Here is a 20,552-nt window from a genome sequence, read left to right as displayed (position 1 = left end):
TAACTTTATTTTTATTTGCACGTGCTTTTCAAATGCTTACCAATTTTGTGCAGTTTCTCACAGCAAATAAGAGCTACAACTCTTTCAGCCAATCGTATACAGCTCATCGGGGGACCCTGAAAGTAACAAGAAATATTTCCATTGTGTATGCACGCAGCTATATTGTCATTAACACCTAAAATGTCTACAGAACTTCTGTCCCAATACCTTTCAGGTTGAAATTTACCAGAGGAAAGTTCTTTCTTTTGAAAAATGTCCACAAGTTTAAAAAATCCTATTCTCCATATCTAAAAGCCAACTTTAAAAATCTTTCCCAGGAAAACTGAATAAATTATAACTAAGAATTAACAATTTTGGTGAATTTAAATTTTAATATATTTTATTTTCATTAATCTACAAGCATGTAACAAAAAAATAAAGATATATCAAGATTTGACTACAAAATACATGATAATAGTTCTGAACAACTTTCAATGTGCAATAGAAATTAGTCATCTTCCAATATCTGGAAATGAGCACTGGGACCAAGGACAGACAGCAGTTACTCAAAGACAGAGCCTCAGGTCAGGAGAGCAATAGGGCAGCCCAATGACAGCTCCGAATTCGGGGTCACGGTGCGCATCTAAGTCACAGCTGACCCGTTCTGTCAGAAATGCAGACACTGATCGGATCGTGGCGGGGCCTCGAGGTCATACACCCCAATTCTGCGAGTCCGTGAGTTATGTAGTGATACTGAAGGCACATCATTTCTTTCTCTAAACTTACAACAATGGAGGCTCGAAGAGGTGAGTTGATTGGCAGGTAAAGAGTTGAATAGAATGTCCCATCAGGTAACTCTCGGGTTCTACATTTAGGAGCTAGGTGAGTGAACGGGTCACTTGGTAATCTAGCGCAGTATCTGGGGAGAAAAAGGAATTCTGATGCTCAATCTACACTGAGAGACAGATGAGAACATGTTACTGACAGTCACACCCTCAGTTTGACTTCTGAGGTCCCTCTTCGCCTCTGCTGGAGCAGCACTTAGTGGAGTGGGAGCCTCACTGCTTCACACTGTCAACAAGGAACAGTGTGTCTAACAGACTTCCTGCAGCGATGCTCTTGGAAGGGCGCTGTCCACCAGGCGGCCACTGAGCCCCTGAAAGGTGGAGAGGGCAGCCAGGGAACTAAACTTTTTACCTTATTTAATTTTAATTAAAATTGAAATCTGGCCGAAACCGGTTTGGCTCAGTGGATAGAGCGTCGGCCTGCGGACTGAAGGGTCCCAGGTTCGATTCCGGTCAAGGGCATGTACCTGGGTTGCGGGCATATCCCCAGTGGGAGATGTGCAGGAGGCAGCTGATCGATGTTTCTCTCTCATCGATGTTTCTAACTCTCTATCTCTCTCCCTTCCTCTCTGTAAAAAATCAATAAAATATATTTAAAATTGAAATCTGGACTTAAATAGTCACGTGTCCAGTGACTACCATGCTGGGCAGTGCGTGCAGAAGAGGCTCTGAGTCTGTTAAGAGAACACACCGCCAGTGTTTGTTCCTTAACGATCTTACACTTGCCAGGCGAAGCCACATTGAGAGACAGCCCACAAAGTGACTGGCCTGTAATCTTCAAAAGCTGCAAGGCCATTAAAGTCAAGGAAGCCTGAAGATCAGTTCCAGGCTGACGGAGACAAGAGGTGATGAGAAAAACAGACAAACCCATGGCCCCAGGTGGGATTCTCTCACTACCAAGCACATCCCGTGAATCCTGAACAGGCCTCTCTGGGTGAGGGGACATGGGAGTTCTTACTAGTATTCTTGCAACATTTTAAAGTTTTAATTTATTTTGAAATAAAAAGTTGAAAAGAAAGTCTTATGCTGGCTGCTCCTGTGTTTTACCTCTGCATAAGATTTATCCTGATACATACTCTAGGCATGTATCTGCTTTTCTTCGTCCTTAGAAATGTTATTACCAAGTCCGGACCAAGTAAATTAGAACATACTCAACTATACAAGTTAATTCATCATAATCTTAAATTGTTGCAGGTGAAAAATTCAATATTTCCCAACATTTGTGGCACAAAACAATAAACTTCAGAATTCAGAAAAATATTAGTGAGCATTGTAAAATTAAATCTAATTAAAATAAGCACACCTTCATTGTGTCAAGCTTGTCGATGGGAACTAAACATTTTCATTGCACAATACTGTTTTAGCCCCTTGACTAAAAAGAAGAATGAATGGAAAAAAGCAACTTCAGATTTTTCTCATCAAAATATTACAAGCCATAAATGGAAAGATGGGTCTGTGTTGGCAAAAGGTAAACAACAATGCAGTCCCTACAGGTTTAGACTGAAACCTTCAGTCCTCAGAGACTTCCACGCCGGTGAGCTCACACGTACCTATTGATGTGCCCAATGGCCGTGTTGATTGTGACGCGTGGACCCCCGTCATCGGGCCTCAGCACATACGGCGGGAACACGTCGTCGTCGTCCACCACAGGCTCGATGTCAGTCTCCCCAGTGTCAACTGACTTGGAGCATTTGTTTCTCAAGATCTGAACATTTAAAACAGAATCTGTGAGGCAACTAACGCCTTCTTTGCCATATGTGCGTTGTCCACCTCCGTCCCTCTAGAAAAAGGCCCCTTGACAGGAAACTCTCTTCCAAACACCCCTTCAATACTCCAAAGCCACCTGCTGCAGAAAATTCCTCCCCGTGCGTTCCTTCTAGAACTGGTCACGGGGGACACTCATCATAAAGGTGCAAGGCTTACAGTGCACAGCGCACGCACACACGCAATTACCAGTCTCTTCCATTAGTATAGGAGCAATATCATTCTGACATCCCTCCAGAACCCAAACCGTCAACTGTCACTACACTGTCCACACTCAGTGTGCTTTCCAGGCATTCTTCCTGAATAATCCATATGACCACTTTCTCCATTTTACTGTAAGCTTGCAAGTGCTTTAGAAAATGCTGCTGGCCGTTTGTAATTACAGGGAGGGGCAAAAGTAGGTTAACAGTTGTAAGTACACGAAACAGAGTTTATTCTTGTATTGTGATTTATTAATTATTGTATTATTTTCCATACAATCAACTGTGAACCTATTTTGCACCACCCTTATGTTCAACTTTCTTATCATGTACACACTGCACAGGTCTGCTGAGGTCATTCTCTGTAGGTGAATTTTTACCTATCTCTGTGCACACAGAAATAACTTTAACTTTTGGATCTTACCTTTTCAATAGCTTTGTATGTTTTAAGGTCTTCTTCAAAACTTTTGATTTTGTCCGTATCTGCTAACATGATATAATTGGAGATGGGTGCCCTTGCTCTTCCCTTAGACTGAACATAGGATCGATACTCTGTGGGTAAATCAAAACGGACCACCAAGTTGCATTTTGGTATATCAACACCCTCTTCCACAATACTTGTTGCAATTAGCAGGTTGGTCTCATGTGCTCGAAATTTCCTAAGTACCTGAAAAAAAATCCACCAAATAAAAGCAATTCTAAAAAATTTTCCAAAAAAAAATGTAGTAAAAGTGACAACCGTCATTTCTGACATATACTCTGGGCATGCTAAATTTTTAAGGCAGATGACATCAAAATTCATACTGCATGAACATATGGGCAAAGAAGTTCTGATTTAACAATAGTTTTCAACTGAATATGACGTGAGAAATCGAAGTGTCTTCCAACTTTACAGACGTGTCCACGCACAAACCACAGAAAGCCTCACGTTGAAGGGGCTGGCGTCTTTAATGACCACAAAAGAATCCTGCCAACAAAGTGACCCAATGAATCCACTTCTTGCGTCCTGTTGACATTCTGACCCCCCACAATGATATCTGTCTGTGAGACTGTGCCAACATCCCCCCAAAGATGTCATAATTCACTAAAATTCCTAAATCAGTTGAAATTAAAAATGATAGGCAAGGCATCACTTATTTTCTGGAACCGTGAGAACTTTTTCATGCAGAAGTTAGAATCCTATATAATGAAGAGCTCGCATGCTAATTAGGCCGGACAGCAGAACCAGCGGACAAACCACGGCTGCAGGGGCTGCGGGGGCCGGACAAGGCAACCGGGGCTTCGAGGGCCGGGCCTCTTGCACGAATTTCGTGCATCAGGCCTCTAGTTAAAAAATAAAGTAAAACTTTTTTCTTCCTAGATTTAAAATAACACCATTTCCCAATTCAGGATAAGCTAAATAATAAAGTAAATGGGGTTTTAGACAGATCTATCAGCCTCTGGCCGTCGGACTCCCCAAATGGAATACTATCAAAAAGCTAGGACATAGAAAACGGCATCAATGTGAATTATTCTGCTACTTTTAAGTTAAATAACAAACTTTAAATAAAAATATTTTGTTTGAGAGCCAGAATACTACATTAGGCTTTCGCACCTTTACAGTGCTATTTCCTGTATTAAAATCTTAAAAAGTATGAAAAAAACTAAGCCAAAATCTTTATGGAAAACAAAACAAAACCATTCCAGGAAAAGCTTTCATTTGTTGCTTCAGCCATCTGCGTCATCAGGAGTGGCGGCTACGCCTGCCGTTTTCCTAGGAAACGGAGCTGTGTGCCTCAGGTTGATACAGCAAAGTGCAATGGTTGACAGCAAATAAGACACAAAGCTGATTTACCAGGGCAATTCTAACTCTCAATTTCTGAATCACTACACAACCACCTCAGGAGGAGCCGTGCATGGACAGGCACCCTGTCGTACGGGAAAAGGCCGAGGCGCCTGGAGAAGGGAGTGCCCGTGGGCAGTGTGCCGCCTGTGCGCTGAACGCTGCCGCTGTAGTGATTTTAGCGTCAGTCACCTCTTCCTGCTTCCTGAACTCCGCTTCCATCTGCTTGTTGCGGGGCTGGCTCTTCCCGATGCCGTGTCCAGTGATGAAGCTGCTGCTGATGTAAGCCAGCTCTGGGTCCTGCTTGCCAGCTTCCTTTATCAACCTAAGAAAATCACACACATTTTCAAGTTAAACGCTGGTGAGGGAAACCATTTAGACTTTGTTTATAAGGTCTCCCTTAACACGGAAATGCACCTATTTAGCCAATATACCTAACAAAATGGCACTTTCCCCAAGTAGCTTCAACAGAAACCACTGCCACCCCGCGCTGAGTAGGTTTGTGGGCCCAATTCTGGTAACACAACCACAGGGCTGAGGCTGACGCAGCCTGATGGATACGATGGTCACAGTGCCTCAAACTCTCTAATTTGGGTGATGGCGTAACAGAAATGTGGCCCAGGAAGGGACAGAGCCAGAGCAGGCAGAGAAACAGCAATTCCTCCTCCACCTCAGCTGCAGGCCGCATGCGCCTCTCGGCGCTGGCACCACCTGGGGCAGCAGGCCTGCCCTAGTGTCTGTGCCACGCTCACCCCCCTGCGCCAAGGGGGAAGCTCTGCAGCAGAGGAGCCTGAGACGCCCCGCTGTCTGCGGAAAAAGCCCGGGCCGGGCTCCGTCTCCCTGGCACCCTGCACCGAGAGCAGCCCAGGGAGAGAGCACCTGCCTCCCACCCCCCACCGTCCCGGCCCCCGGCGCTGACCACAGCTCTGCATCACAGACACGGGGCCTGGGCACAGCATCCAGAGCCCATCCCACCCTCGGAGGAAAGAGCGCGACACGGCCTGCTCCTCCGCATTCGCCCAGGTGCCCATCACCTCAGCCGGCCTTCCAGCTGAGACAGGGAAGAGCCGCAGGCGGAGATCACTTTACACGCACAGAAGGTGAACAGTTAGCACGGCATCACAGCTATTTTGGAAATATCCACGTTCAAAACTCAGCACACAGGATAAATGGTTCCACACCTGACGTAAGCGATTCCATATGGTCCTTCTGAAGTCATACAACATAGCATAAATTCCTAATAGAAAACTGCATTTTTAAGTCAAACCATTCTTTTTTCCTTTTCTAAATACATGAAACAGACTAATATCAAAGAGCTGGAGGAAACTTTGAGTGGCCATCTAAAATACCCTGCTGCCTCCCCATCAGCACAGCCTGGGAGCCTGCCTACAATCCTAGCACTGAAAACGTTAGGATCAGAAACGTCCTTATAGCACATTCCAAGCTTTGTTTAGTTATTACAACAAACTATGACATCTGTAACAGAAAGCAATGCCACATGCACACGAATAACATACCCCACATCTAAAATATGCAATTATCTTAGAAATATGGACTTCCAAATTTATTTAGGTAAGCAAGCATCAATGTGAATGCAACGGAGGTTAAAACGATACGTTTCAAGTTACTCCTGATCAGGCAGAGGACATGTTTTACTTTGCCAAGTGATCAGCCTGGCAGACTCCAATCAGCTGAGACAGAGGCCCTGAGAGTGGGTTATTTCTCCTAATGACACGCACATCGACACTGCAGAGAACAGAAGGCACAATATGCACAGTAATAAACAAAATCTCTTGTGAGAAATCACTAAAGGCCCTATGCCTAGGCTGGAAAAGTTAGAGAGAGAACACATATTTCTCTCTCAGGTAAGGTGAAGGGATGCCAAACCACATGCCCAAGTCGAAGCTGTGGGTTTCGGAGAAGCGACACAGGTCTGCTACTGCAGAGCGGACCAGCCAGACAAGCTGCCTGGAGGCTTCACGGGACAGAGGACTGCGAGACACCATCTCACTTGTTCTCTGGCCTCTTACAGTGAGTCTATGCGCCTCGTCCCACCAGCAAGCTGTGTGGTAAACTACGCTGCCCTCCAGTGCTCAGAGCTTCTCAAACTATCTACAGCAAATTGGTTATTGTTTTTATTTCAAATCCATCAGAGACCAATGTTTTTGTAAAATTCCATGAAAATTAACTATTAACAAAATGAATCTTAAAAATCATTACTGTTGTATTATATTTGACAGACATACTGTCCAAACAAAGAGTTTCTGGATGCTTCCACCTCTGCACCTACCTCACCACAGTGGGCACTGGCTGTGCAAATGCCACACTGTGTGCAAATGCACGCTGCCTACCCAATTACACTGGCAGCAGCGTGGCCCAAAACGAGAACTATGCATGCTAGATTCTGAAAACCAGTAAATGTGCTTCTGACTTGACTAAACATGCTAATTCACAGAGAGCCAAAGGGGGAAAATTCATAGATACAAGCACATGATCTGAAATGTCTGCCAGGTACTGAAATATGTTATCAACAATCCTATATAATAAAAGGGTAATATGCAAATTGACCCTAATGGTGGAACGACGGGACGCTATGACGCGTACTGACCACCAGGGGGTAGACGCTCAATGCAGGAGCTGCCCCTGGTGGTCAGTGCGCTCCCACAGGGGAGCATCGCTCAGCCAGAAGCCAGCTCATGGCTGGCCAGCACAGCAGCAGGAGCCTTTCTCACCTCCGTGGCAGCGTAAAGATGTCCAACTGACGGCTTAGGCCCACTCCTCATAGGGAGCCATTAGTCGGACATCCCCTGAGGGGTCCTGGACTGCAAGAAGGCTCAAGCTGGCTGAGACCCCCCCACCCGAGTGCACAAATTTTCCTGCACTGGGCCTCTAGTACCTTTAATAATATCTTTACTCTTTATATTTTCTTACCAAAGTGAGAAAATCAAATGTAACTCCTGTATGACCTTACCAAAAAAACAATCACTGATAGTTATAACACACTGACACTGTATTCCTACTGTGTGTCAGGTGAGAAAACAGACATTTTTACATACAATGTCCAATAGGAGAGAGAGCTATTGCTACTATTTTACAGATGAAGAGGCTGAGGCATTAGGTAACTTTCACAAAATATACCTCTGTAGAGTGGGTAGAAATAAAAGGAGCCAGAGCTCCCTGGAGGAATGACTGTTCTGCAGGGAAAGCAGGGAAAGGACAAGAGCTGGGCATCGAGTAGCATCAGATCATAAGGCTGTGCTCAAACACAAGAGGAGGCGGCACATCACAGGAACACAGGAGCCAGCCCCAAAGGTGTGGACCATGTGAGCAACAAAATGAATAACCTAATATTAGGTTACAACCCAAAGTAGAAAATAAACAAACATGAATACATACTGATCCAATAAACACAAACAGGCAGACAGGATAACAGAGACCTGTTTTCCTCACAGAGAATTCTATCTAACAACTTACATAGAGAAGCCGCTTTCCAGGAATGGAGCTTAACCCGCCCTTCCCGGATAAACCAGACTTGGAGACTTGCTTCCAAAGGATAAAGGAAGAAAAGGGCCAAAGACAGCTATAGCGGAGAAGCCAGCAAACACCAGTGAGCCAGGTGATCCAGTCTAGCATCACCTGTGATGCTTCGTGCTGATGCCATGAACCCTAATACAATGGGAAGGGCACTTCATCTCTGGGGTGTTCTTCCACACCCTAAAACCCCAGGCTAACACTGAGAAAAATGTTAGACAAATTCAAAGTGAGAGGCATTCTACAAAATGCCTGACTCCAAGACGGCCAAGGTCATCCCAACAAGGGCAGACTGAGAAGCTGTGAGAGACCCGAGATTAGGGAGACATACACGCAAATGCATGAAGAGAAATTAACAGGAAAACTGGTGACATTCAAATCAAGTCTGGAGTTTCGTTCACAGTAACACACCAATGTTAGCTTCTGGGTTGTGACAAACATACCATCCTATATAATCCTATCCTAGGCTATATAATCCTACCTAGTAAGAGAGAAATATGCTCATTATCCATTACACCACAACATCAGGACCGATCTACAAGTGGTGGAGAGCCACAGGAAGGCGGGCAGGAGCTCAGAGCAGTGGAGAGCTACCAGCGGCGATGGGCGGGTGGCCAGCGGAGGCCAGCGGCAGAGAGCTACTCGCACACGCGGGCTCCTAGTGATAACATAAGATGTTAATAGCATCAGGCGGGGAAAAGCTGGGTGGGGACTCCTAGTGATAACATAAGATGTTAATAGCATAGGCGGGGAAAAGCTGGGGGGGAAGCTGGGGGGCGGGGGGTCTACAGGGGAACTCTGCACATCTTTGCAACTTTTCTGTAAACAAAAGGTTATTAGGGAAATGGGGGGGTGTGAACCCTGGTTTGTCCAATGTCACACAGTATTAGCACATTGTATGCGGGAAACATATTTATACGTTTTACGTTGACTGGTAGTAGAGCACGGGACACGTATGAATACGTTTTTTATAGACTAGCGGTAGAATGCGGGTAACGTATAAATACGTAAACTAAAGTTATCGTAATTTTACTGAACGTTGCCATTTGTGCAAAAAATTAGCAAAAATGGCCCACGCCACCTGTTAGCACGTGATAAAAACTACCCGCAAACAATGTGTTAGAAGTTACACAGGGAAGAGAGCAGTAGACTTAGAGAAGGGAAGCCATTCTCTGCACTTCCTACCAGTGTTATTTTGGGAGAGTCACCAACTGTGTCTCCGTTTCCTCATCTATAATAGAGTAAAATTATCTGCCTTTGCCTCATAAAGTGCTGTGAAGTTGAAAAATACATATGTACAAAGATAAATTATAAACCCTAAAGCCCTATAGTAAGGCAAAAGGAAAGCTATAAACCTGAGACTGTGTGTACACCTCCTCTGTACACAGAAGGGGCTGTGATTTATTTTTCAATGAGGAGAGGAGAAAACTGCCCGTAGATTACAATAGCTCACCCTCCGTGAAGCTGTTCACTGAAGAAGGGCTTTTCCTCCCATTAAGTTGATGGAAGGAAAGAATCTGGACTTCAGGAAGTTTTTCTAAGCTTATTAAAAACTGGAACAAGACCTCTATTGTATATTCAATTAGCTGCCCATAAAGTCAACCCTCAAATCGCTCTTGATTCATCATCCAACACTAAATTCCAGCCACATTTTATGAGAGTTGATCGCAATTAATCTGATCCTCAAAGTCAATAGGAAGCAATGACTGGTTTTCGATAAACCTTTTCAGGCTAATGCTCTTGCAATGAGACCTGGCCCATCTCCACATTTAAAAACACATGCAGAGGCGGCGGCAAGGAAGAAAATAGCCCCATTTCTTCTCTCCAAGCCCCAGAAAATGTAATTCTTAACCCGTCCTGGAAGGGGGGCGGGGAGTATGTCTACAACCAGGCCAGAACGGTGCCAACAGTAAACCCTCCTGACGGCTGAAATGCCTGTCTCCCAGGCTGATCCCAAGAGCCATCCTGGCCACTCCTGGCAGCCTTCCCACCGAGGAGAGCGCGGTTCGCGTTTGCAACGCCCGGGGGCACGGTGACTGCAGAGGGAGCTGGGAACCAGGAGGGGCACGGTGACTGCAGGGGGAGCTGGGAACCGGAGCGGATGTCGGCTGCCTGCACGGTCTCTGTCACTGACAGCAATCTAATGCAGAGGAAACCGCTTCTCCTCCCGGGGCCCCTGCTCTTTCGTACAGAAGCGGCTGGATTAGGGAGTCGGTGAAGTCCCTTCCCAACCTTAAACTCCTGGCTTCAGCGCAATTCACTCCCTGACGCTGCTTACTGTGCGTTCATCACAGGGATCAGGCCCAATGACCATGAAAATCACCAGACTGCAAACCACCAGACGGCGGCCCCAGGGCCCAATTTCTTGTTACTCAACTAAGTTTTCAAAAATCCCAAACCAGTCAGAAGCAGTTCAGAAAGAAAAAACCCGAAATTACCGCAGGAAACAAAGCTTAATTTCTCCTCAGAGATCACTACTTGCAGGAAAGGCCTTGGGGACCACTGGGCCAACTAACGGATGTCCGAGAAAGCAGGTTGTCGGAGCACAGAAGAACCTGGCCCTTTCAAACAAAGCACCAGCACAGCCCGAGAGCCAGCCCTCGCGGCGCAGGCACACCGGAAGCCCAGGAAGGGCGGGGCGGGCCCACCGTCTCCATGCCAATATTCTCCAAGTGTTCCCTAACACCTTACTCTCTCCTGGCTCGGGAAACTTAATATATAGTCTACGAACTAACCCACGCTGCGAATCCACTTGTTCAAAACTTTTTCCACTGCAAACTTGAATTAACACTTAAGGGATAAAAAAGCTAACATAAAAAGTCAGCCACAACACCACCCAGAGATGACGTTTACCCAAAGGTTACCTTCGGGACAAAGCTCGCTGTGGAATGCTTAACACTGACACACGCCCAACACAGCCGCACAGAACAGTAAGTACCTGACCTGGGCCTAACAGCTGAAGACAAAACAAGAAAGGCTTCACTTGAACGTCATTGTTCTCCACTTGCTCTCCACCTCAGGCGGGTTAGAGGTTTGCATCCTTGCACAGCAAGCCTCAGGGCTGGGAAACGGCTCGCACACATGCCCGCTGCCAGCCCTGCCTGGCACTGCCGTGAGCAGGCCGCGGCGATGGTGCGGGGGACGTGCCCTCACCCCTGCAGCTCGGACGCCGCCCCGCAGAGCCTCACAGAGCAGCACGCTGCCTGGCTCCGCTCTGGGGAAAAGGCGAACCGTAGAGATCTACCTGTTTAAGACAACTGCTGTGTATCTTCTTTCCACGAAAATAATTCCACATAAAATATTGGTGAATGGAGAAGGGAAATTTGTCTCTGGCTTCTCCTTTTCTTCAATTTCTTCATCCTCATCATCATCCTCAGAGTCACTCCAAGACACATAGTTATCCTGGTTCCTGTTGTTGTACCACTCCACGCTCTCAAACTGCTGCCGCTCGTACGGTTTGTACTTGCGGAGGATCTCCAGCAGTCTGACCACTTTAGGAGTTACAAATCGCAGGTCCAGGGAGGCCGGTGAGAAGTGCTCTTCGCACAGGGCGTGGATTTTCCGCAGGAAAGTGTCTGTGAACAGCAGGAATTTCCTGTGCAGCTCCTCTTGCTCGTGTTTGATGTGTTTCTGCAGTTCTCTCACCATCATTCCAGCTACTTTATCTGCACACCAGGGCCCCAGAACTACCAACACCGCGCGACAGTCCGCCAGTATCTACAGAACAAAAAGAGCCAAATGTTACACAATAATCACGCAGCAGTGCCCTCTGAGGCTTAACTGGGGTTTACGTTATCTTTAATCTGCCCCTTCAAAATAAATGTACCCCACATATTCATGTGAACACTGAGGTTAATGCCCTAAGGTTGGGAACAGGGGCCCGTGGTCTTTCCAAGCTCTACTTTGTCATACACACACACACACACACACACACACACACACACCCAGAACCATCATTTTGTTTTTCCCAGCAAAAATAATCAAATAATAGATATTAAAAGATGCAATTGTATAAAGATGAAACTTTATTTTTAGATCTCTGATTAGTTAGAAGGACAACTGAGTCATTTACTTTCAGGTAACTATACAAAGAATTCCATAGTGGAGTCATCTTATTTTAGGTATCAAAGAGCAAGACAATTTTCCTTTAACTTTATACGCAGAGAACCACACCTTACAATCCTAGCTCAGAGCAGACTGCCAATCCACACCGAGACTGAGGAACCTTCTGCAGGCGAGTAAAAGACAGACTGGGGGGAACACGGACTTAGTGACAATTCAAGGGCTAAGGAGAGTCTGGGCATTGCTGCTTCAGAAAACATCAGCAAGAGAGAAATTAAGATGCAGATGCAACAGTGTCAGCACTCATGAACGGGTGCAAAGTCCTAGAACAATGGTTCTCAAGTTTTAAAGCATCAGGGTAACTGGACGGCCTGTTAATCTCAGCCAGCTGGACCCACCGCCGGTTTTAGATTCAGCAGGTCCAGGGTGAGCCCATAATTCACATGTCTAACAAGTGTCAGGGGGTGCCGATGATGCTGGTCTGGGGTCCGTACTTTGAGAACCATTATCCTAAGGGATCTCTTCTCAAAGCTGGATCCCATTCAGAGATGACAAGCTCATATCCAGTTACACACAAGGAAACAGCAAAAGAATTTGTTTAGCCAAAGGGTTTGAGCAGGTACTAACTCATCTGACCAAGAAATAAGAAAACTAGACTCATTCCTTTTATTCAAATAGCCATGGCATGAACATCCTAAATCATCTCTTCTATCAGGGAGGTCTATACTCTAGTAAACTCAACCCAATATATGTTTGATACATGTCCAAAGAGGTAAGGGTCAGGCCTTAAGTTAAAAAGTATAGAAACTACCCTCATCAGAAGCATATTTTCATTTCAATACTAAACACAAACGGAAGCCTTTATTATCTGTCCTACACTTACTGTGCATTTGCTTACCTGTTTAGAAATTAAAGTAGAATCTCTTTCTTTTGAATGTGCAGATATATTACAGTCATTGACAAAATTAAGTGCTTCCTCTAATTCCATCAGCAGTCTCTCATAAAGCCCACTTCTGTCCATAAATGGTCCACAGTCCACCACAATCTCGTACGGCTGAGAAGTGTATCTTTAACATCAGGAACAAAAGTGGTCAATACTACAGTAAATGCACTACTGCAATACCATCCACTACATATCTAAACCAAGCAAGAAACTTCCTATGTTCAGCTTGCATACCTACTTGGGACAACAGGCAGGCTCACCGGCTCCCTGAAGTGGTGCTCACTTGTGTCCATGCTATGTGTTTGCCTGTCAGGGCTCAAGGAATGACTGCAGAAAGCTGACAGTCTAAGAATTTTGAGAATTCATTTTTATGCCAGGTTTTATATTTTGTTTTTTAGTTTTAGACGTTCATCTTTTGCCCCCTCAGGAATAATGTTGGTCAAAATACTCAAGAAACTCAACATGATACTATTCAGAAGCAGAAATCAGGGATGGGGGTTAGATGGTAGGGGGAGGTGTTATTAAATTGATCCATTTCCATACTAGTTGAAGGTATAGCATTTGCAAATGTCAACTTTACTTTTTATGTGTTTTTATAAAATCTGCTATAGGGAAAGCTTCCCCCAACTTTCAGTCAATTACAGTATCATTCATTGGATCTTTCATAAAATGTGACAACCAGAGTGGCACATAATATTCTAAAAGCACACACAATAATCAAGGGAAAGTACAGTAAAGACATATTTAAATACTAGTTTTCATTATTCTAACCAGAACCTATACCTAACCAAAGAGCCACATTTAGAGAACTAGGTAATGCCAAAACCAACTGATTACCTATCATCATCATCCTAGAAAGTTATACTTAAATGATCTAATACCTCTACTTTCCTTGCAAGGAAGTAAAAAATAACATGTCCTCAAGGTTATGAGATCTGTATTTTGTATGGCATTTGGATACCTAAGTTCTATAACCTAAAACATTACCTTTTTTCTCATTCTACAAAGAGAATTTTCCAAAATTCTACTAAAGGCCAGGCACACTGCGAGGTGTTTTCTAGGTGTCTACGTAATTAGTCATCGAAGAATGCCCTGAAGCGACTGCCAATGGCATTTTACAGATGCGGGAACAGTACACGACTGGCAGTCACAGCTTACAATTAGTGGAGCCGGTATTCATAGCCCATGTCTGATTTAAAGCCATAACCTGAGAATAATGAAAACTGTAGATTTAAATATGTCTTTACTTGTTAAAAGACTGTATCTGATAAGAATATAAAGGTATTTTAATATGTATTAAATTTGTTTCATTTATTTAAAAACCTTATTTATACAGGCTCCCTTCAACAAACTTAAATCAAAATTTGTGTCTGTGTGTATGTTTCAATGAAACTCAAAATAGCAACCCCCTCAAAGAGACGAGCCTAGAAATCATAAACATCTTTCTCAGAAATTCATATCCATTTTCAAAACTACAGGGTGTTTCCAATTATTTTAAAGCATATTGTAAAATACTGAATTCTCTAAGTAATGTTCTTTCAAACCATCACATGTGACATTTAGATCAGAAGAACAAAGCACACACATTGATGGAAAGGAACACAAATTTACTATCCATGTCCCCAGTCCTTGTCAGTATCAGCAAATATGAAGGGCCAAGGCTGATGCAATATCTCTCCGAAGGCAGAAACACCTCCACCTGCCTCTCTCTGTGTAAACAGGGTAAGCCCCTGCATTCGAAAGGACTGTCCTGGAAAGAACTGCTGTCTCGCTCTTTCCTTTTAACAGCCACCGTGTGTCTTGCGGAGGCACCTCCTGCGAGGCACGGGAAAGGCCCTGCAGGCTTCGAGCGAGTTCTAGCTGGTCTGGCCACACCAAGTCCATCGGAAGTGCATACCTGTCTAAGACCACCAAGTCGGTTGCAGTCTCAGCATTACTCTTAAGAATTTTCTCCAGTTTCTGAATCTTTTCTTCTAATTCCTCTGGATCACATTTCCCATTTAAAATGGAAGCAGTTAGTCCCAAAATACGAGGGCATGATGGACAACTTTCACAGAGCTAACATAATACAAGATACTAACAGTAAGAAATTCATTTTGCAAGACCATAATAAAAAAGGCATCACCATATTAAAACATGTCCAAAAAGACTGACAAATACTAAAAATATTACTTGCAGAATTATGGTAGCATGCTTAAAAGTTCCACTTATCACAAAGGCAGATTTCTTATGCTTAAAATTTTATTACAGATTTAGTTTTATTATAGATTATTTATTATAGCTTATTATTATAGACTATAGATGTAAATAAACATTAATATTCATTCATTAATACACTGGAACCAAGTTCACAAAATTAGTAACTAATACTATTGCTTTGATATATAAAAACACTGCTTATACTCATTAATTTGACCTGAATTATTAAGACTGATAAAATATAAAAACTTACCTTCATAATTTCTCGATATGGGTGGTCTAGGATTGCAAGGTGACATTCATCAAACACCAAAAGGTTAATGTCTGACAGTGACAAGTAACCATTTTTCAAAACAATCAAGGCAACATAGCAAGTCATAATGAGAACCTAAAATAAAATTGACATCAGTATGAACAAATGTACCATTCGCCTGACGGGACACACTTACATGAAAGGAGGTTATGCAGCCATTGTATTGTAGGTGAGAACTAAGAAATCCATTAGTCAAAATTAATACAAAAATTCTAAATGTATGGAAGCTCATACTTTAGAACCAAGAAGTAGAATTAGGGAAACATGAAACAGACTATGAAAAACAATTCTTGCTAATAGAGACCATGTTTTTATAACTCCCTTAAATCTATTTCAGGGTTTCAGGTTCCTACAGCCATATTTTGACTAATGAGACCTGTCGATTTAATCAAATCACAAAACAATTCACAGTTTTGTTTTGTTTTTTCCCCATTGAACGGACAAAGTTTTCCAGAAGATGACACAAACAAAATGTGTTTTTTCCATTTAATTTATCCTATTTTATTTTTTTCCATCACCATTTATACCCCCGTACCCTTCCACCTCTACCCGCCCCCTCCCCCGCAATCACCGCACTGCTGCCGTGTCCATAAGCTCTTCCTCGTTTGTGCTCAGCCCCTCCACACCCGCCTCCCCTGCCCACCACCCCCACCCCCCCACCCCCCCACCCCCCACCCCCCCACCCCCACCACCCCCACCACCAGAGCGGTCTGCCTGCTCTCTATCTGAGTCTGTCTCTATGTTGCTTGTTACTTCAGTTTGTTCACTAGATTCCACATATGAGTGAGATCATATGGTACGTGTTTTTCTGTGACTGGCTTACTGCACTTAGCATAACATCCTCTAAGTCCATCCATGCTGTTGCAAAGGGTAAAATTTTCTTCTTTTTTATGGCTATTAAATGTTCTTTTTATAAATTATCATTCTGTGGACATTTAAGTGCTTTTTAATGTGGACTTAACCCAAAATGTGAGACATACTAGCAGGCTGTATGGAGACTGTTTAAAGTTGGTTAGGACGCAGTTCTTAACCACTGCAGATCCACCGACACGCTCTGCACACAGAAGACCCTCAGCACGTGCTGGCTACACGGCAGCGTTAAGTGAGAGGAAGTCTCGTCAAAGACCCAAAGGGCTCCACCAAGACATGTCTGCAGTTCCAAGACATTACACTCAGGAGCACATGTTCTGAAAGCACGTTATCTGCAAGTTGGAAAGAGTCGGGATGCGTGCTTCCCAGGCAAGTAAACCACACCGAGAAATCAGAGCAACACAGGCTGGCACTTCACTCGGCTCTGGGGAGAGACCCAGGGTGAGAAAGGGCGCGCGGGCTAGTGTCCGGGCCGAGCACAGGAGGGTAGGGTTTTCAGTCCAACTCAGCCAGCCCAGGCCGCAGGGCATCTGAGAACCAAGCCAAGGACTTGCAGGGATTTACAGAGCGAAGTGTCTCTGCCAGGCTTACCTGGTGCTTAGTAAACTCCTGGTTCCATTTCTCTTTAGTCCAAGATGCAAGTACTTCTAGGTGTGCGTATTCCCCCACCTTGAGGTCTGAATGAGTTCTGACAGCCGACACTTGCTGAGCAACCTGGTTTGCTGGTTACAAACAGAAACTCCATGTAAACAGGACAAGTTGGCTCTAGTTGGTTCTCTGGGCTACAATGATTCAGACAGTTAAAGAAACCCTTCTTATTCTGTATTATACCGAACCATCTGCATTTTAGAGATTTCCAAAATGCACTTATTAGACTCACCACCCTGACCGTCACTCACTTCAGAGACCCTGTATCACCTCCATGCTTTAGAGCGGATTTTCCCCAACCTAAAAATGTAACTTTTAGGCTAGAATGAGAACGCCTCCAGATCCACCCCTCCTGTTGTAGTCAATAAAATCAGATCGTTTCACCAAGAAACAATACAGACTAACGCATATTCACACCAGTAAGAACATCTCATGCTGAGAACATATAAAGAAAAGGAGAGGAATGGCATGGTTGTATTAGTGCCCTAGCAGCTCAGGTTCACATTTTATACTTTTATTTTAATATATAATCCCAAACACATAAAACCCAGTATTTTTAACTATTAAGAAGCAACTATTTAACTTTCTTTCTACAACTGACATAGCAAAATCATAAACCAAAAAGTTACCTATGTCATAATCAAGCACCTTTGGGCATGTTTTGTGAAGCTAAATATCAAAACAAAATAACTAACACAACTTAGATCATGTTACAATAGTAATCCATTCAAAAGAAATGCAGAATCAGGATTAAATGCAATTACATCTAAAAGAAAAGCTAGTTTTACACCTATGGAATAAAACAGCTAATATTTAAGAGAAATACTACAAAGTTAAGAAATAAGCAGCTCTGCTATCAGAATTTCAACAAGTACATTACTTGTCAAACTCTCTACATTTTCAATAATTTAACCAATAGTTTAATCTCATCCAATTTCCTCTATGCAATGTGAAAAAGTACTTTTTTATTACCAGAGTTGACCAAGAACACAGTCCTTTTTCCATGTCTGCTGAAGTCTCCCCTGATCTGATAGGACAGCTCTTTAGTGAGTAGTACTGCAATGAACGTCTTCCCTGAGCCAGTGTTCAAACAGACTATGGTATTCCGATCCAGAGCTGCTTCAAGCAGTTCAACCTGGAAATACAGTGGGAAAAGATTACACACTTCTTATCTAAGTACAAAATTTAGAAAATGGGATTTTCTTTTAATTCAGGAAATTCCACTGTTTTCTAATATCTTCCTCCAATAAGTTTGCCAAAAAGCATACTTTCTGCATCTGTGTATGTGAATAATAACCAGACGCATTAAAATGCCTGTTATACAGAGCGGTAATATAAGCATATGTTGAAATGTATTTACAATTTCCTTAAGGTTTTTGCACGGACAGAATACTTCTCTAGAATTAGATGAATGACTAAATTTATTGTAATCGGGGTTCTGCCAGTTCATAGTTGTTCAATCTCAATTCCTACCCAGCTCATGAGGACAGACACATCCAAATGGATGAGGTTTTCAGAGGGGAGAAAATCAGGAACTTCACAAATAAAACTATCGATCTAATTACTCAGCAGATGTTAGAAAAGGATTATTAAGAACAAAGTATCTGGAATGAGAAAATTAATCAGAAGAGGAAAGCTTGAACAGGTAAATGAGTTTTATTAAGTTGTGTCAACTAAATGCTAATTTATTCTATTTTAGTGAAATGCTCCAGTATTAGTGTTCTCATTAGTACCTGATATTTTCTTGGCGTATAAATGTTATCATGAATTGCTTCTTGTTGCCATGGCAGTCCAAAGAAAGGACCCATTGGTGAGGAAGCAGGGGTCATGAGCTGCAGGCCTGCCATGCTGAGGGGTTGCAAAGCAGGGCTTTTCATTCATCCAGTGTTTCTTTCATTGCATTTTTGTTCTAGCACAGCTTACTACAAAAGGGAAAAAGAACACCATTACACAACCATGCAGGGTTAAAAACAAAAGAAAGCACAGAAACAAGAGAAACATCAAAATATCACTCCTACGGGCCTTTCAAACTCTTATAACTGTTTCAGCTTTTTCTTGATCTAAGAGGATTGTTTTTAAAAGTCAAACATTCTATTCTCTCCAACCCACCAACCCTATCCCTAGTAACTTGTCTGAAAGAATTAGACAACTGTATACACACACGTGAAAAGTACATAAACATTTATTGCTGCATTATTACTACAAACAAGAAATAATTTTAAATGTATTAATAAAAATTTAGCTAAGCAAATTATGGTATGCCTATAATGAAATACTCTGAATCCATTAAGATAATACACATCTATATTTACTGACACAGAACCCTGTCCTTAATATGTACAGTATAATGACTCTTAAAATATATGTATATATAAAACATGTAAGTATGCACAGGAAAAATTCAAATGCCTGTCAACAGTTATTTCATCTAAAGACCAAAACACAGGTCTTTTTCTCAACTAGCAACCTAGCATAGATGACCAACTACTTAAATATGTACCTTTAAAATTATAGATCTCTTACATATTTACATATCAAAAAATAATACTAATAAAATGAAATTATACATATCCCCAATAAACTAAAAGAAGGCACACCATTCTGTGAAATGATAGCCCGTCGTGGTATCTAAGCACTCCTGTGGATTTCATGTCTTCTTTCCCAAAGATAAATCTGGTAAGTAAAACGATAAAATAAAAATGGAGTCCTTCTAAAATCCCTAACCTGCAGATAGAGGGTGAGGGTTTCCAATCTCTATGTGAAAGCCCAGCATCCGCTTGCCTAACCGTCAGCAGAATGTGCTGCCCCGTAGAAGGGAGTTCTCTCCCTTGCGCTGCTTGGGAGTGTTCACTGTTATTACTCTATGGAACTGAAAGGAAGAATACAGCTTTGGCTCCTTGCCAGCAAGAACGCTGACTCTCCTGACGTTAAATGGATAACCTGGGACAGCACAGTGACCTCAGTTGTTGCATCTCATCCTGAAGAAGCCTCAAATGTGGGCCTTCATATCGGCACAACACAAATTCTGGTTTCAGAGGCTACTGCAGTGGCCAGAATTCACCATCCAACTAACACAAGCGCGATCCTCGGTAAGGGAACAGGGGCCCGGCTGCAGGAGCCAAGGGCCTCGGCACGGCTCGCGCCATCTGTGGAGCAGACAGTACAACCGCTCTCATTACCCTGTGCAGGACGCAAGCAGAGAAGCCGGAGCACATCATGAAAAACTACCAAGTCATTCTTTTCCCCGGATCAAAGGAACACTGCTCCTTCTCCACGGAACCAGAGCCCCAGCAGCCATTCCTTCCACCCCCACTAAGCGTTCACTTTTCCCCCTTCCGCAGGCCCACAGGGGCACACCCTCAGGTTCGTCATTCAA

At 43.3% G+C, this 20,552-nt stretch overlaps 1 protein-coding gene across 10 annotated transcripts in view; it reads right to left on the bottom strand.

Moving 5' to 3' along the window:
* The window catches only part of DICER1 (dicer 1, ribonuclease III), a 63,837-nt gene that overhangs the window by 22,565 nt on the left and 20,720 nt on the right, over positions 1-20,552 (bottom strand). For 7 of the 10 annotated variants that reach the window (XM_036317973.1, XM_036317994.1, XM_036317947.1 and 4 more), the window contains 12 exons: positions 18,910-19,098; positions 18,149-18,311; positions 17,120-17,250; positions 15,599-15,733; positions 15,044-15,204; positions 13,102-13,270; positions 11,386-11,858; positions 4,803-4,935; positions 3,213-3,455; positions 2,375-2,529; positions 766-898; positions 41-116 (listed from right to left, as the gene is read on the bottom strand). In XM_036317973.1, the coding sequence (XP_036173866.1) occupies positions 41-116; positions 766-898; positions 2,375-2,529; positions 3,213-3,455; positions 4,803-4,935; positions 11,386-11,858; positions 13,102-13,270; positions 15,044-15,204; positions 15,599-15,733; positions 17,120-17,250; positions 18,149-18,311; positions 18,910-19,053 (2,116 nt within the window). In that variant the 5' untranslated portion in view covers positions 19,054-19,098. Of the gene's footprint in view, positions 1-40; positions 117-765; positions 899-2,374; positions 2,530-3,212; positions 3,456-4,802; positions 4,936-11,385; positions 11,859-13,101; positions 13,271-15,043; positions 15,223-15,598; positions 15,736-17,119; positions 17,251-18,148; positions 18,312-18,909; positions 19,099-20,552 lie in introns of those variants that run through there. The other 3 variants (XM_036318012.1, XM_036318023.1, XM_036318026.1) reach the window with 3 other exon arrangements.

This window comes from Myotis myotis, unplaced genomic scaffold, assembly GCF_014108235.1.
Source record: "Myotis myotis isolate mMyoMyo1 unplaced genomic scaffold, mMyoMyo1.p scaffold_m19_p_1, whole genome shotgun sequence".
Taxonomy (NCBI): Eukaryota; Metazoa; Chordata; class Mammalia; order Chiroptera; family Vespertilionidae; genus Myotis; species Myotis myotis.
This window is presented reverse-complemented; position numbering and strand designations above follow the sequence as displayed.